The sequence below is a fragment of the Lineus longissimus genome, chromosome 9, assembly GCF_910592395.1.
Source record: "Lineus longissimus chromosome 9, tnLinLong1.2, whole genome shotgun sequence".
Classification (NCBI taxonomy): domain Eukaryota; kingdom Metazoa; phylum Nemertea; class Pilidiophora; order Heteronemertea; family Lineidae; genus Lineus; species Lineus longissimus.
The window spans coordinates 3,729,281-3,743,090 of NC_088316.1; the positions used below are offsets into that span (position 1 = coordinate 3,729,281).

At 41.7% G+C, this 13,810-nt stretch overlaps 1 protein-coding gene across 3 annotated transcripts in view; it reads right to left on the reverse strand.

Annotated features, from left to right (window-relative positions):
- Nucleotides 1-1,624: 1,624 nt before the first annotated feature.
- Nucleotides 1,625-13,810, reverse strand: part of LOC135493223 (uncharacterized) — a 210,670-nt gene continuing 198,484 nt past the window's right edge. For all 3 annotated transcript variants that reach the window (XM_064780333.1, XM_064780332.1, XM_064780334.1), the window contains 5 exons: nucleotides 10,319-10,967; nucleotides 9,284-9,469; nucleotides 8,781-8,933; nucleotides 6,085-7,847; nucleotides 1,625-5,643 (listed from right to left, as the gene is read on the reverse strand). In XM_064780333.1, the coding sequence (XP_064636403.1) occupies nucleotides 4,714-5,643; nucleotides 6,085-7,847; nucleotides 8,781-8,933; nucleotides 9,284-9,469; nucleotides 10,319-10,967 (3,681 nt within the window). In that variant the 3' untranslated portion in view covers nucleotides 1,625-4,713. The remainder of the gene's footprint in view (nucleotides 5,644-6,084; nucleotides 7,848-8,780; nucleotides 8,934-9,283; nucleotides 9,470-10,318; nucleotides 10,968-13,810) is intronic.

Consider the following 13,810-nt stretch of genomic DNA (forward strand, 5'->3'; position numbering starts at 1 on the left):
ACGTTCAAATCGTTTTCGTGTTGGTTATTCTTTTGTTGAATTTCCTGATCGCCCTTCTTGCGGAAGAGGTGGGGAAGATTGAAAACCACAAAAACGTAATCCAGGCCATTACCAAACTTAACGTGTCACTCCACTTCATGGTCATCTGCGAAGGCGTACGTAGTTTCGTCCCAGCCAGGTTGAAGCGAAACCGCAGACATTACGTGATTGAATGTGACGAGTGCACAGTTTAGAATGGCTCGGAAATATACATCTTAACCTCTCTGTACATGTATCAACGTGTGAAAATTATCCCGTCAAATTATCTACCATATACATGTACCCCTCTTCAAAGTTAATTCGTGGCACGTCACAAGCTTCCAAGTAATAATGAAAGCGCTTTTCACTATCCTTCTGTCTCAAAGCGCTTTAATTACACACATTTACCAAGCCTATCGAGAAACCTTTCTGGAAAACCATGGGTAGTCACACAATCTAGCGCACGAAAGGACATTTCAGGCCAGTTGAGAGTGACAAAGTGGCACCGGGCGGGTATCGAAACCGGGACCTCCTGAGACAGTTTTAATATGTCAGGGATTCAACTTGTCTTCGGCCCGTTACGGCCCATATGGAATTAGTTTTGAGAGTTTATATTCGACTATTGAAAGCGGTGGATTCCTTCGCGGGAGGGATTCATACTGGAGATAAACCGTTCAGCGTGGCCTCTTGTGATTGTGGCCAGCTGAGGGATTCATATTGAAGATAAACCATCCAGTGTGGCCTCTTTTTATTGTGGTCATTTGAGGAAGGGGTTCACACTGGAGATGAACCTACTTCCCTCTAACCGGGCTGCCCCATCAAGGAATTTCTAGCGGCACTCCATGTGCGTATCTATTTAGTGCCCCCATGATCAAAAGCTGATCATTAATAATCTCCTTACACAAAAGTTCATGATACAATGTATCTCTGTGGACAAGCGTATAGTGCTACATATACAGACAATGGGTGATATGAATAAAGACTAGCAAATGCTTTTACTCCGGTTTTGTACAGGAAGGCCTAGTGTAAATGTACATGGAGATTTAGATAAAAGCATTTGCTAGTCTTTATTCATATCACCCATTAAGAACAGTCCATCGTCACATTCTGTGTTAATCATTGATAGCAGTTGAGACAGATATTGTCCCATCCGGCCTTCCACAAGTGTTCAATCTCATAAAGAGAACAAGGAAAATATGATGTGCTTCACGACCAGGAAATCAGAGATAGATATTTCCCTATCTGGCCATTCCACTGGTGTCAAATTTTGTATCCATCCCAATCTATTGCCAAGGACAATGATGGGGACAAAGTCACAACCAGAATGTAGCGGAAAGTACCCTATTCAACTCTCATCCCGCAGCTTGTCCCTTTTCTCAAGGAGTTGAGGGGGCTATGCTGGGGCCAGGTCACAACAAGAAGAAAGGGATAAGGACATAGCATTTCGTAGCTTGTGCCCCCCCCCTCAAGGGGGGAGGACTGAGGACAATGCTTGGGTCTAGGTGTCTAATCCTTGAGGAGAGGGGGATACAAGCTGCAAATTCTTCCGCTTCACACCACACCCTCTGGTCGGCTGTGCTCCACTTCGCAAAACAAACAACACGAGTTTAATATAATCATGATTTTATTTTCTTCTTTTGATTAGTCATTAAATAGCCTTGATCAGTTTAGTCAAGGCTTGTAAATATAAAGAGGGAGAAAAGGGGGTACCTGTCCTGACATCCGGTTATAAACAATGCCATATCCAGACTTTTTTGGATAGCATTTTGGTGATCTGGATAAGATATTCAAGGGAAAAACCGGAATTCTGTTCGTCATACTTTGGAAATATCTTTTCCCAATCGCACTTTTATCCGATTCCTCGTCAATTTCTTCTTTATCCCGAATCCCGATTGTCATTTTTGAGCAATCCCGGTGTCCCCAAAAAGACCATTCCCCCTACAAACTGTACAACAATAACTTTCCTTGTTCATCATACAGAGAATGATTTGCACAGAAACAGTAGAGATAGCAGGCTTGCCCTTAAAGGGAGACCGATTAATGACAGACACTAGTAGACAGCAATCTTGCCCTTAAAGGGAGACCCATTAATGACAGACACTAGTAGACAGCAATCTTGCCCTTAAAGGGAGACCCATTAATGACAGACACCATTAGTGGTCAGGCTTGCCCTTAAAAACGTTGAAGAGGCTGAGTTTTAAGTGTAATTCGCCAATATGAGATCCTTGCCTGCCTGTCAATTCACCTTCCTCCAATTCAAAAGTGTTAAAGAGTTTGACATGATAAAACAAACATACATCAAATATCTTATATACAAGCATCAAAAACAGTTTCTTTTGATTATAGCTATTACATGTACATTTAATATATTATTATCCTGTATAAGTCGTGCATAACCACAGAGTTGGATCAGGCATCTGAAGAGTGATATAGCCATATAAAAAGGAGGCCCCTCCAGCTTAAGTCAGAAAAGGAAATAGCCGTCCTAGTCCAACACTAGGCAGATTGCTCCATCCCTCAAGTCATTTCTTTAGATTTATGCAACAGTCAATGGAAACTGTGTCCTGCCCCTCCTCAAGAATGTAGCTGTGTTTCACCTTTGCATATGAATATTAGGTGAAGAAGATTAACACAAGATTCGACATACATACTGTTTTGCAAACATTCAATGTATAATTCACTTTCTGAAGCCAAACATTTCTTCAAGATTCACTTTTAGCAGTTACGTTAAATAAAGACCAGAGCTTAGATTAGGAATATTTGGCAAGATCCACCATCAGACCAGCTTGAGGAGGGGGGCAAGGTTCAAATTGACCAGTGCATGAACAAGCCAGCAGGATATGCTTACAATTTTAACCCAAACTTGCTCTTCTCAATTTTGAGCAGAGCAAAGACTAACAAGAGGCTCAAGGGCCTGGTGCCCAGCTGAAATACATGGGTACAGTGTACAAAACTTGGAAAGTACCTGGAAGGTCTCATTCAACCTCAATTTTGTTTTATATTCCCCCCCCCCCACATCTCCTAACCGATTGGGGTTATTACTGGCCATCTACAAACAGCTGGAGACTTGACTAAAAGAAGAGTTGCAACCATAATTAAACATCACAGCTTTCTGCTGAACACAAGAATAAAATTTGGGAAAAAAAGGATATCACACGTTGCATTCACTCCATAAGGGAAACGTTTCCTCCAATATTCCTCCATTCAAGTCCACAATTTCCATCTTATACTCTTCCGTGCCAAATCATCTATTTCTGTGAAATCATTAAGTCAAAGTTAGTTTGATCAGATCAAAATAACAGATGTACAATTATGGCATAAATACTTCATTTGGTTATCATCAGATGACTAGCATATATTCCTGAACTTTGGGAGTACAATGTCATTTAGATTATTTAAAAGAAGTTATCCATTTGTACTTAGAAACCTTATAAACCTGAAAGGACAATGCTATTTTGAGAAAACACATTAATCATTGACAGTTTCTGCTGGTACCAGGTACCATTAGTGTCTGATCAGCACTTTCTGAGGTACCATTAGATAATGACACATTAATTTTCTGCAGTTTTCTCTCAATAGCCTAGTCTTTTATAAAGCGGTCAAACTCATTTACTATTTCTCAGACACACTTGTATTTTGGTATGTTACTTCCAGCTACTGCCTCATGGTTACAGGCCGTATTCAGTGTGGTAAAACTAGCATAGGAGACTGTAATTTGTTAAGAAATAATATTTGAAATAAATTTAGCATATTCATACACACAACAATAGCATCATTATCACAGAGCGTACATGATTTTGTCAAATAAATAGCCCAACTGAGATCATGAAAGTGGTCTTCCCCGCTTTAAAATCACATTCAAAATCCACTTTTGTGGCCTGTTATGTGATCAAAAAGAGACAAGGCCTCTCTGCATATAGGCATTTCTTGTTGTGTTTTTCAATTTGATACTCGATTTCCATAGGCAGTGGAAATAAGCCAAGAGTTCAACTGAATAATTATGAATATGTTATTTTAATGAACACCTCCAATGCCTGTGGTCAAAGTGCAAATTGTGGCACAAATATGGATGTGGATATAATTATATATCCCTTGAAATACCTACATCTTTTTTTTTGTATGATGACACCCACAATCAGTACAGTGAGGGGATGTTCTCAGGGGATGGATGTGGATATACATGTATCCCTTGAAATATCTGCAGCTACACTTCGGTTTTTTTGTATGATGACACCCACAATCAGTACAGTGAGGGAATGTTCTCAGGGGATGGATGTGGATATACATGTATCCCTTGAAATATCTGCAGCTACACTTCAGTTTTTTTGTATGACGATGCCCACAATCAGTCCAGAGAGGGAAAGTTCTCAGGGGAAGACCACTTTAACTTGAGTTCCCGAGTTTCTCTTAAAATCAAACCTACAACTTTTTTATACCTGAACATCGAAAGTGATGCCGTCCTAAAAATCTCTTCACCACTCCCCCTACCCTTGGAATGGGAGTGTTCCCATTACACCTCTCTCCCTACCCGTGAATGGGAGTGTTCATATTCTTTAACCATACAATGTATGTTAACACTTTGGTGTTCTGAAACGAATACCGAAAAGATACATGACATGATGGAAAATTAAGGGATTTTGGAAAACGGAGAACGTCTCTGAATATCACAAGCTGAAACGTCTTTATGACGACAAATCATCGATCGTCTAACCCCTTTAAACTTTTCATCAACGAACTTAGAACGCCGGCTAAACTAGTCGCCTGCCTCATCAGAACCTTCATACCCGGATCACTCATAGTTTTCCCGACCGCCATATCCGCCGCGTTTAAGGTTGCGCGATACGCCTCCATAACTTCACGTATTCGCTGACCAAGAAGTTCGATGTGTTGTGCGTTTGTCATGACGTTAACTGTAGCTTGCGCATAGTTGACAATCTTAGTCAAGGTGTGCATGCTAGAGTTAACATTCTCGACTAACTTCTCTCGTGTTTGCGTGGTGCTCGACACAAGCAGTTTCGAGTCAGTCACGAATTGTCTCGATTCAAAAACAAGCGACTCCTTGAAGAATTTGAACTGCTCCGGCTGAGGTTTAGAAAGTGGCCGCACGTTCCCTAAGGTTGCATCGATTTCCAACACCAATGAATCAACGTCCTGATTCGCCTGATCGAAACTTTCATCGCCCTCGTAGTTACGATCGAGAATCTCCCTAACTAACGGGTTCGTTTTCAATTTGAGAAATGGCAGTGTCTGATTGGACGACGTATTATCCGATGAATTTGAAAAGTCCAAAGAGCGACTCATTTGCGATTGGGACAAATTTGGAATGTTTAAACCGCCAGTGAGATTACTGAGAGATGCGGAATCGATTGTCCGATTCAAATTTGTTTCTGGTATTTCTGCGTTGAGCGACGTGGAAGAACCTTGATTGGACTGTGCAAGACGGAGTTGGGGGCTTTCTCGCGGTGACGAGACGGCGCTGGAGGTGCTCTGGGACATTCGAGACGAGGAACGACTATCCGTTGTGGAGACATCACGGTTGTTTTCACTGATGCTATCGGACTCACTCGGGGTGAGAGAGTGTCGTATTACTCTCATGGGGCCGGGCTTCTTCATGGAATCTCGTGGCTGAATTAGCAAAGATTTAGAGTTTGAGCTAGTCATACATGCAAAAATTGTCTTAAAGGGGTAATTGGTGAATACTGGTGGTGCAGGAAATAGAAATGCAGTTATAAACAATGCCGTAGTGCAGTTATTATGCATACAAATTTGCTGAAATTTGGTACTTAAAGAGTATTTGTATAACCCTCTACATATTTGCATTGTCGAAATTAGTATCCAGTATGTTCTCACAAAAATTTTCAAATTTAATTACAGGCATTTAACTTTATTCCAACTATGAAATCCACCCCAAGACCTATTGTACTATGGTTCTATCTAGGATTGGCATGAAACTGCATTAGACGTTCTTGGAACCTGGCACCGACTTTTACCTCCTCATAATGCGAAGCTTCTCACTCTTTAAAAGTTCTAATGATCGACATGATTCTAAATCTGTTTGAATCTTACCTGCGAAGAAGCGGATGAACCAACGGGTTTCAGAGCATTTCGAATCTGCGGGACACTCCCCAAACTCCCTCTAGGTGAGGCTGTATGTCCGTCTCTAACAGCAGGAGGACTGAGCGACCTCTGCACGTCCAAGGAGCTGCTCCGCTTGTGACCGGGTTGATCCTTTGGCTGGTTCTGGGTCAGGGAGGTAGGTGGTGTAACGGTAAGAGCATCTGACGAGGGACTGTGCCGACTGATCCTCTGTCCAAAGGAGGACTTCAGCGGCTGGCTGGTTATCTTATCAGAGCTTTGAGCACGTAATAAAACTTTCTCCGCATCCGAACAACCCTGAGGTAGTACTGAGAGCGGGAAGGAGGAACGGCGCTTCGGACTGTTTAGAGACGCACTCCGTTTCACGCGAGGCTTAGGGATAGGTTTTTCTGGATCACTGTTCACGGAACTCATCGAGTCTGTCCGTTTGATAAGAATACTTTTCAGCGGTTTGGGAATTTCGGTTTCTGAGGTATCTTTGGTGCTATCCTGATTCGTTTTATCACAAGTGTACTTGGCAAGATCAAGTTTACCGGAAGTTGGCATGACCTGTTGCGACATCAAAGTACGATGCTTCCCACCGGTTTGAAATGAACTTGACCTTTGGATGAAGGTCAACTTAGGCGGTAATCCATCTGATCGTTTTTGAACCACACGGTCAAGGGAAGATGGTCTCTTTGAATCGACGATGATCGGGTGTGCGCGTTCATCCCGGAGAGACGCCCTTCTTGTTACAGCTGAACCGCCACTCCCAGAGCCATGTTTATACGGCAAAGTCTCACTTGCAGCCTCCCGGCTACTCTGGACCTGTTGCACCCAGTTGTCAGCGTACGACATAGGCCCTGTTTTGTCAATTATCACAACTTCTTTATCCGGAACAGGCTTGTTTACAATGACCACCTTTTTTTCGTTATCGAGACCAGAGGCCACCGAGGATGTCCTCAATGGCGGAGGGGGGCGGTCTGTTAAACTGCGTCCAATATCACTCTCGATTTCCTGCAGTAAACTTGTATCACTGTGAGCCTTCACAAGGTTTTTATCAATATCCCTCTTAAGTTCATGATCAGAATGTGAAAACGTCCTTGCATCCTCTTTTGAAAACAACTTCTTATAATCCTCAACGGTTTTTTTCACAGGACTTCGTGCAGTCGAATCACTTTCTGATGAAGCTTGCCTTATGAACGGTTCCCTTACAACAGATTTCGAGACCGGAGACCCTGGCCCGCCAGAGGAAGATCGGGACGCACTTCCAGGAACAGAAGTCACCACAAAGACAGTGTTGAGTGGAGACCCAGCCCCACTACTCGATGAACTCATCGTCAATGCGTTATCGACTCCGCCTGTAACCTCATCACTTGAACTCGGAGGCGGAGGTATAACCAACGAAGCAATCTCATCGTCCAAAGACCTCATGTCCCCAACCTCCAATACCTCCATGTCTAAACTATTCGAAACAACCGTACTACTTGTTTCAAACGAACGTTCCTCCGGTGAAACGTCCTCCAATGTTATCAAAGAAATATCCTTAGGCGGTGGAGGGACCGTCAGTTTGGCAATTAACGCATCGATATCTGTCTCTGGTTGAGGTTTCGGTTGCAAGGATAATGACACTTCCGACTGCCCTGATAAGAAATCGTTGATTGTGCCGGATAGTTCGATATTTTCTGATGAGATAGTCTCGTTCCCAGAATCGGTTTCGCTGTCCCCTGGTTCTTTCTCCGGTTCCCGCGCAGCTGAAATGTAAATTTATAGCTTGTTATAAGCTAGATTTGATAAAGTTGGTCTGAAAAGCTAATGATGTGATGTAGCATAGCTGATGTGTATTCAAGAGTTTACATCGGAACTTCTCGCTGCCAAACTTGTAGGCCTACTAGGCGTTATGCCAAATCAAAATAGCTGCCTTTTGTGACAACGTTTCGTAGGCAGAGGAAGGATGCTTTCTTCATGATGAATTCGTTGATCACATTAGATAATGATAAAAAAATTCCCACTATAAGAGAAAAGTGACAGTGTGAATCTTATGTCGCTCGCCTTTGGAAATGAATTGTTCATTTCTAAAGTGATACGTCACAACTGTCAACATGAACTGAATGAAACCAAGCTTCGAAGGAGAACACCGCTGTCTTCAGCAGGTCTGTGTTCCAATACCCAAGTGACAACATGAACTATATGTAAACCAAGCTTCGAAGGAGAACATCAATGTCTTCAGCAGGTCTGCATTCCAATGCCCAAGTGACAACATGAACTATATGTAAACCAAGCTTCGAAGGAGAACACCAATGTCTTCAGCAGGCCTTCATTCCAATACCCAAGTGACAACATGGACTATATGTAAACCAAGCTTCGAAGGAGAACACCAATGTCTTCAGCAGGCCTTCATTCCAATGCCCAAGTGACAACATGAACTATATGTAAACCAACCGACAACACAAACTATATGTAAACCAAGCTTCGAAGGAGAACACCATTGTCGTCAGCAGGCCTGTGTTCCAATGCCCAAGTGATAACATGAACTATATGTAAACAGAGCTTCGAAGGAGAACACCAATGTCTTGAGCAGGTCTGCATTCCAATGCCCAAGTGACAACATGAACTATATGTAAACCAACTGACAACATGAGCTATATGTAAACCAAGCCCCGTCTTCCGACGCCAAGGATACTCACCAGCTACTTCGCCCATAGATGTCGCCACCAACACCTCTTCCTTTGTAGCTTCCTCTTCATCCGTGAACCCCGGAGGTGGAATACTGGCTGCCTCGGTGAAGTCAATGAGACGCTCCTGGTCCGGTGTCTTCGGGGGTGGGATTAAGGTCAGATCTGAAATAAAGATGCAAAATATCAGGGTATTGTAGACACTATAATAAAATTCATTTGTTAGAGCAAAAATGTTACTTTCAGTTTTGAGGTCATCCTTAGAACTGAATAAGGAAGCCTTCTTGACCTCTGTACCTTCAAAGATTTCGCTCCAAAGATAGGATTGGTCTCCAATTGAAAGGAGTGAAAGCATTGTTAATTTCGGTGTGAGATCTGAGTTGAAGGTGGATGAAAACCTTCCCTGGATGGTCTACATGTTTTTTTCAATGTGTTGGCAAGACAGTTTTAGACATGCGGTCTTGCAAGATTCTCCTAGGCCTAGGGGTAAACCCTACATAAAACAACAATCATACCAATGAGATCAGCCTCCACGTAGAGCCCTCCTTCTGATATAACCTTCTTCTTGAATGTATCATCCAGCTGGTCAAGTTGATCCGGGCTGTGGAGACCAAAGCTGGCCGCAATCTTCTTGAAGTCCCGCTCTGTTCGTGGAAGTTGGTCAGGACTGTGAAGGCCAAAGCTGTGGGGACGTTGAAGATCTGAAAGAAAAATCATGAAATCATTTCATAAAATGAATCTTTTTTTCTTCAAAGAATGGTAAAGACCGGCCATGTGATTCATAGAAACCAAACATTGCGTCAAATGCTGTCAAAAGTCTGGCATTGTTTTTTAGAATGATAGGCAAGAATGACAATGTCCAATCTAATTCAAAAATAAAACATTGGAGACAGGGCTGTCTGTCTCAAAGGATATAACCTCTCAGCTCAGAGGAAAAATATATAACTGGTTTGCAACTTAGGGTTCACCATAGGCACCACTAATGAAATCACAAACTTCCTTAAAAATTAATCAATGTTGACATCTCTTGCTTCTCACCAATACTTTCTCTATTCTTTTCTTTATATTTCATAACATTTCTTAATTTTTCTCCTCATGCAGGCATGCTTTGATTTTTATGTTTACGTTGCCATTACTGTATATATCTGTATTGTTAAATTTTGTTTCTATGCCTAATAATGGGCTAATAATGCATTGCGTCAGCCCTGGGCTTGTATCTTTCTGTAACCTGTAAATACTTTAGTTAATAAATCAAAATTATGTCTAAAAAAAAAATAGGCACCACTATTTTGGCTAGAATTTGAAATCCTAGAGCATTTAGAACCATTTTAAACCGAAGTGAATGCTGGTTTTAAGGGTGGGAGTAAGTTCTTTCTTTCCTGAGAACAGACTCTCACCGTTGTAATTGGCATTCACTTCATTCTGGAAGAGTTCTTATTGCTTTGAGATTTCAAGTTCTAGCCAAAATGGTGGTGCCTATTGGTCAACTCATAACAAGAACAGGTAATTGCTTCATCGGGTTATGGAAGTGGTACACAATTAGCACTCACCAGCATGTAGAGGGTTCAAGGATGTGGGCGCCAAATTCAAAGACTCCAATCGTTTCTTAGACGGGCTGTCCGTCGGCGTACTGTAACTGTCCGTGTCATCACTTTCCGAGTGCAGGTAGCCAGGGACTGACGTCAGGTCCTTAGCATCTAAACGATACATGTACGTCTCTTTGTCCGGCTGCAGTAGCGGATCACTCTCCCCATCCATCAGCTCACTAGCAGTCTCAGACTCCGTATCAGAAATATCATCCCGGCTATCAAGATGATTTTTATACTCCTTATGATTGTCTTTGTAATTAAAACCATTGACATCGGTGAAGTCAGTTCTGACGTCACTTTCAATACTTCTGGCCTCGTTTTGAAGACGATGCAAAGTTGATGAGCTACTCATTGAATCGTTGTCAGTATTTGAATCAGTTTTTTCACTATTGTTTATTTCTTGTGCCACGATTGTTCGATGTTTTTGGGCGTTGTCATAATTATTGACGGCAGCCATAATCTCATTGGCAAGATTGTCCTTGTTTTGGTCACATGGCGGAGAATTGGCGTTGAGGACACCTGTCGTCACGATTCCTACGCCGCACGTAATGGCGTCGGTGACCTCAAGGTGAACGGAACGAGTTGAGATGCCTAATTTGAACTGTTCGCCCTGTAAAGAATGAAGGACGTAGATTACATTCTGATCAACATGATGCGGTGACGAACAAGGATTTTGAAGAAACTGAGGACTGAATCTCTCCATCAACACCTTGGGTGCCCAGCAGTTCATGAGAGGTAGTAATCAACTGTCTATCACCCCATACATCCTTATTATGTGCACTAAGTCTGAACTTAAGGGGAGTGATAGTCATATTTACCACTTTCTCCCCAGGTTCCAGAGAGCCTGGATAGACTGCCACTGTCGATTGGAGCCCCCTGTTGGATGTTGTTGGGCACCGAACACTGGTTCTTGTAAGGGAGATCTAAGCCATTAGGCACCCAAGGTGTTGAATTAAGAGCTTAAAATGCTCCTTAAAGACATGAGGGAGCTACAGAGTTTAAACCTAATATATATCCTCATCATCAGAATAATGTTGATCAAACCCAATGAAAAAACTACAGATACATAATTACTAAAAGATGTTGAATTGTTCACCTGGTCAGGCGAAACAAAGAGAATTTTCCAAAATATACAACATCAGGTTTTAACGATGAATCCTTTGGAAACAAGATGGAGAATATTAGTTAAAGAACACTATTAGACAAGTTGCAAAGATTTCAAGGCTCTTTTATACAAAAAGCCACCATTCTTAGTCTTATCATCAGACATGCTGTAAATTCTCTTTTAACATTGCCTCTCAGCCTCAAAGCACGCTAAAATCAGAACCCATGCTTCAATAACTGTGACTCTCACTCAAATGTTATTCTTGGACTTCAAGACATGCATCATTGCTTCAGTGCAGAATAGACAGAAAAGCTTTCAGATTTTACTATTTGCTGTGAGGGAAGTGTAGATTTGGAAGATATCTGAGAGCTGATTATCTCACAAAATTTAGTGTAATAGTCAAAGTTAACAGCAATCTTTTAGGGGGTCATGCCCAACAATGAAAAATCCATAAATTCGAAACAGTCATTAGCATATTTTCCCTTGCAAGCATTGTTACCATGTAACCAAGGCTTTTAGAATGAATCATTCCCACTATTGAAGAAGAAGCAGACGTTAGCTGATAAACGACATCACATAATTTTATTTTTTCCAAGCTATCTCAGAATTCCGACTTTTCATATCAGAATTCCGGCTTTTTATCTCATAATTTTATTTTCCAAATTTTTCTTTAATTTTTCAGATAAATTCAAAAATATAAAATTACATGCTATCCCGGCCACTGTAGAAGCAAGAATATTTTGTGCGAATGAAAGATATATTTGCTGCATTTCAGCCATGCTTTGGCCATTCCAAAAGTTGCTACAGAACATGGCATACTGCACCCCCTCCCAAACCAGCTGCATGAAGTTTTATCTGAAACATTTCTAGATGTTCCCAATGGCTAAACAAAATGTCCCAATGGATAAACAAAATTTCCCCTTGTATAAACAAAATGTCCCGATAGATAAACAAAATGTCCCAATGGATAAACAAAGTCCCAATGGATAAACAAATGTCCCAATGGATAAACAAATGTCCCAATGGATAAACAAAATGTTCCCATGGATAAACAAAATGTCCCCATGGATAAACAAAATGTCCCAATGGATAAATGTAATGTCCCAATAGATAAATGTAATGTCCCAATGGAAAAACAAATGTCCCAATGGATAAACAAATGTCCCAATGGATAAACAAAATGTCCCAATGGATAAACAAGATGTCCTAATGGATAGACAAAATGGTTGCAAACCTCCATGCGATTAATGCATACCACTCAGAGAATCTTATCGGATGCTAAATAATTGCCTGAACACATCAAGTTCTATACTTGCTGAACCACCACAGCACACCAAGTTCCCTAGCACACCGAGTTTCCCAACACGCCGTGGATCTAATCTTGATCTTGTGTATTCAAGGTGGGCATTCCAACTTAGTGTGCAGCATGTCCTGGATAGTGCCTGGCAGAGGCCTGGGAAAACGTGTGCATTACAAGGAAAAAAACCTCTTTTCGGGACAAGCCAGCTTGGCACGTTGGGAGGCCTGTCTGATTCTCGGCAAGCTGGGGGAACGCAGGGTGTGAACTGCATGCAATACCAGTACAGTTCGGCAACCACACTTGATGTGTTCGGGCCTTAAACAAGGCTTACAGCTATAATGGCTCCCCCTCTCGTCAGATAAAGAAAACCTAGATATAGACAGACCGCATCCATGCCTTAATTTCAAAGGAAATCTATGAGTGACCAGGCTTGTCTTCAATTGGAATGCCCAAAGAGACTAAATTGGGCTTAGCTAATTTCTTCTCTAATATAAGGACCACACAAATGCAATGGTGCGACCTGTGTCTATAATCGCTCTTATGTGCGACAAAATATCTCTCATCTGCGGGTAAAACTGGTAATCGCTAAGTTTGATATTGATCAGAGGTTGCAGCAATCACAGATTCTTGCTACAGGTGCCTGCAATGACCATCGCAAACAAGTAATTTTTGTCGCAGACGACCATGATCGCAGGTTTTCGGGCCGATTTTGTCGCTTGTGTGCACATGCCATTGATTTGAAGAAAAATTTGAAAATCTAAACAAAACAAGTTTTGAACTTGGCAAGATTTTAGTAAGAAATCTATCTTTTGGCATTCCAACTGAAGACCAAGTCCGAGTACGAAAACCTAGCAAATAGAGCACCCGCGAGCCGATAATATTACAAGGGTTACCATGGGTTGGGTTAAATGAATGAACTTTCGGAGGAGATGGTAACTAGTTCCTGGGGGGTTAAAAGAATTATCTTTACAATGAAGTAGGTGACACCAATAGATTTTGCATTTTACGAGAGATTTTTTCCATTACCCGGACATATCATCCGATGAAA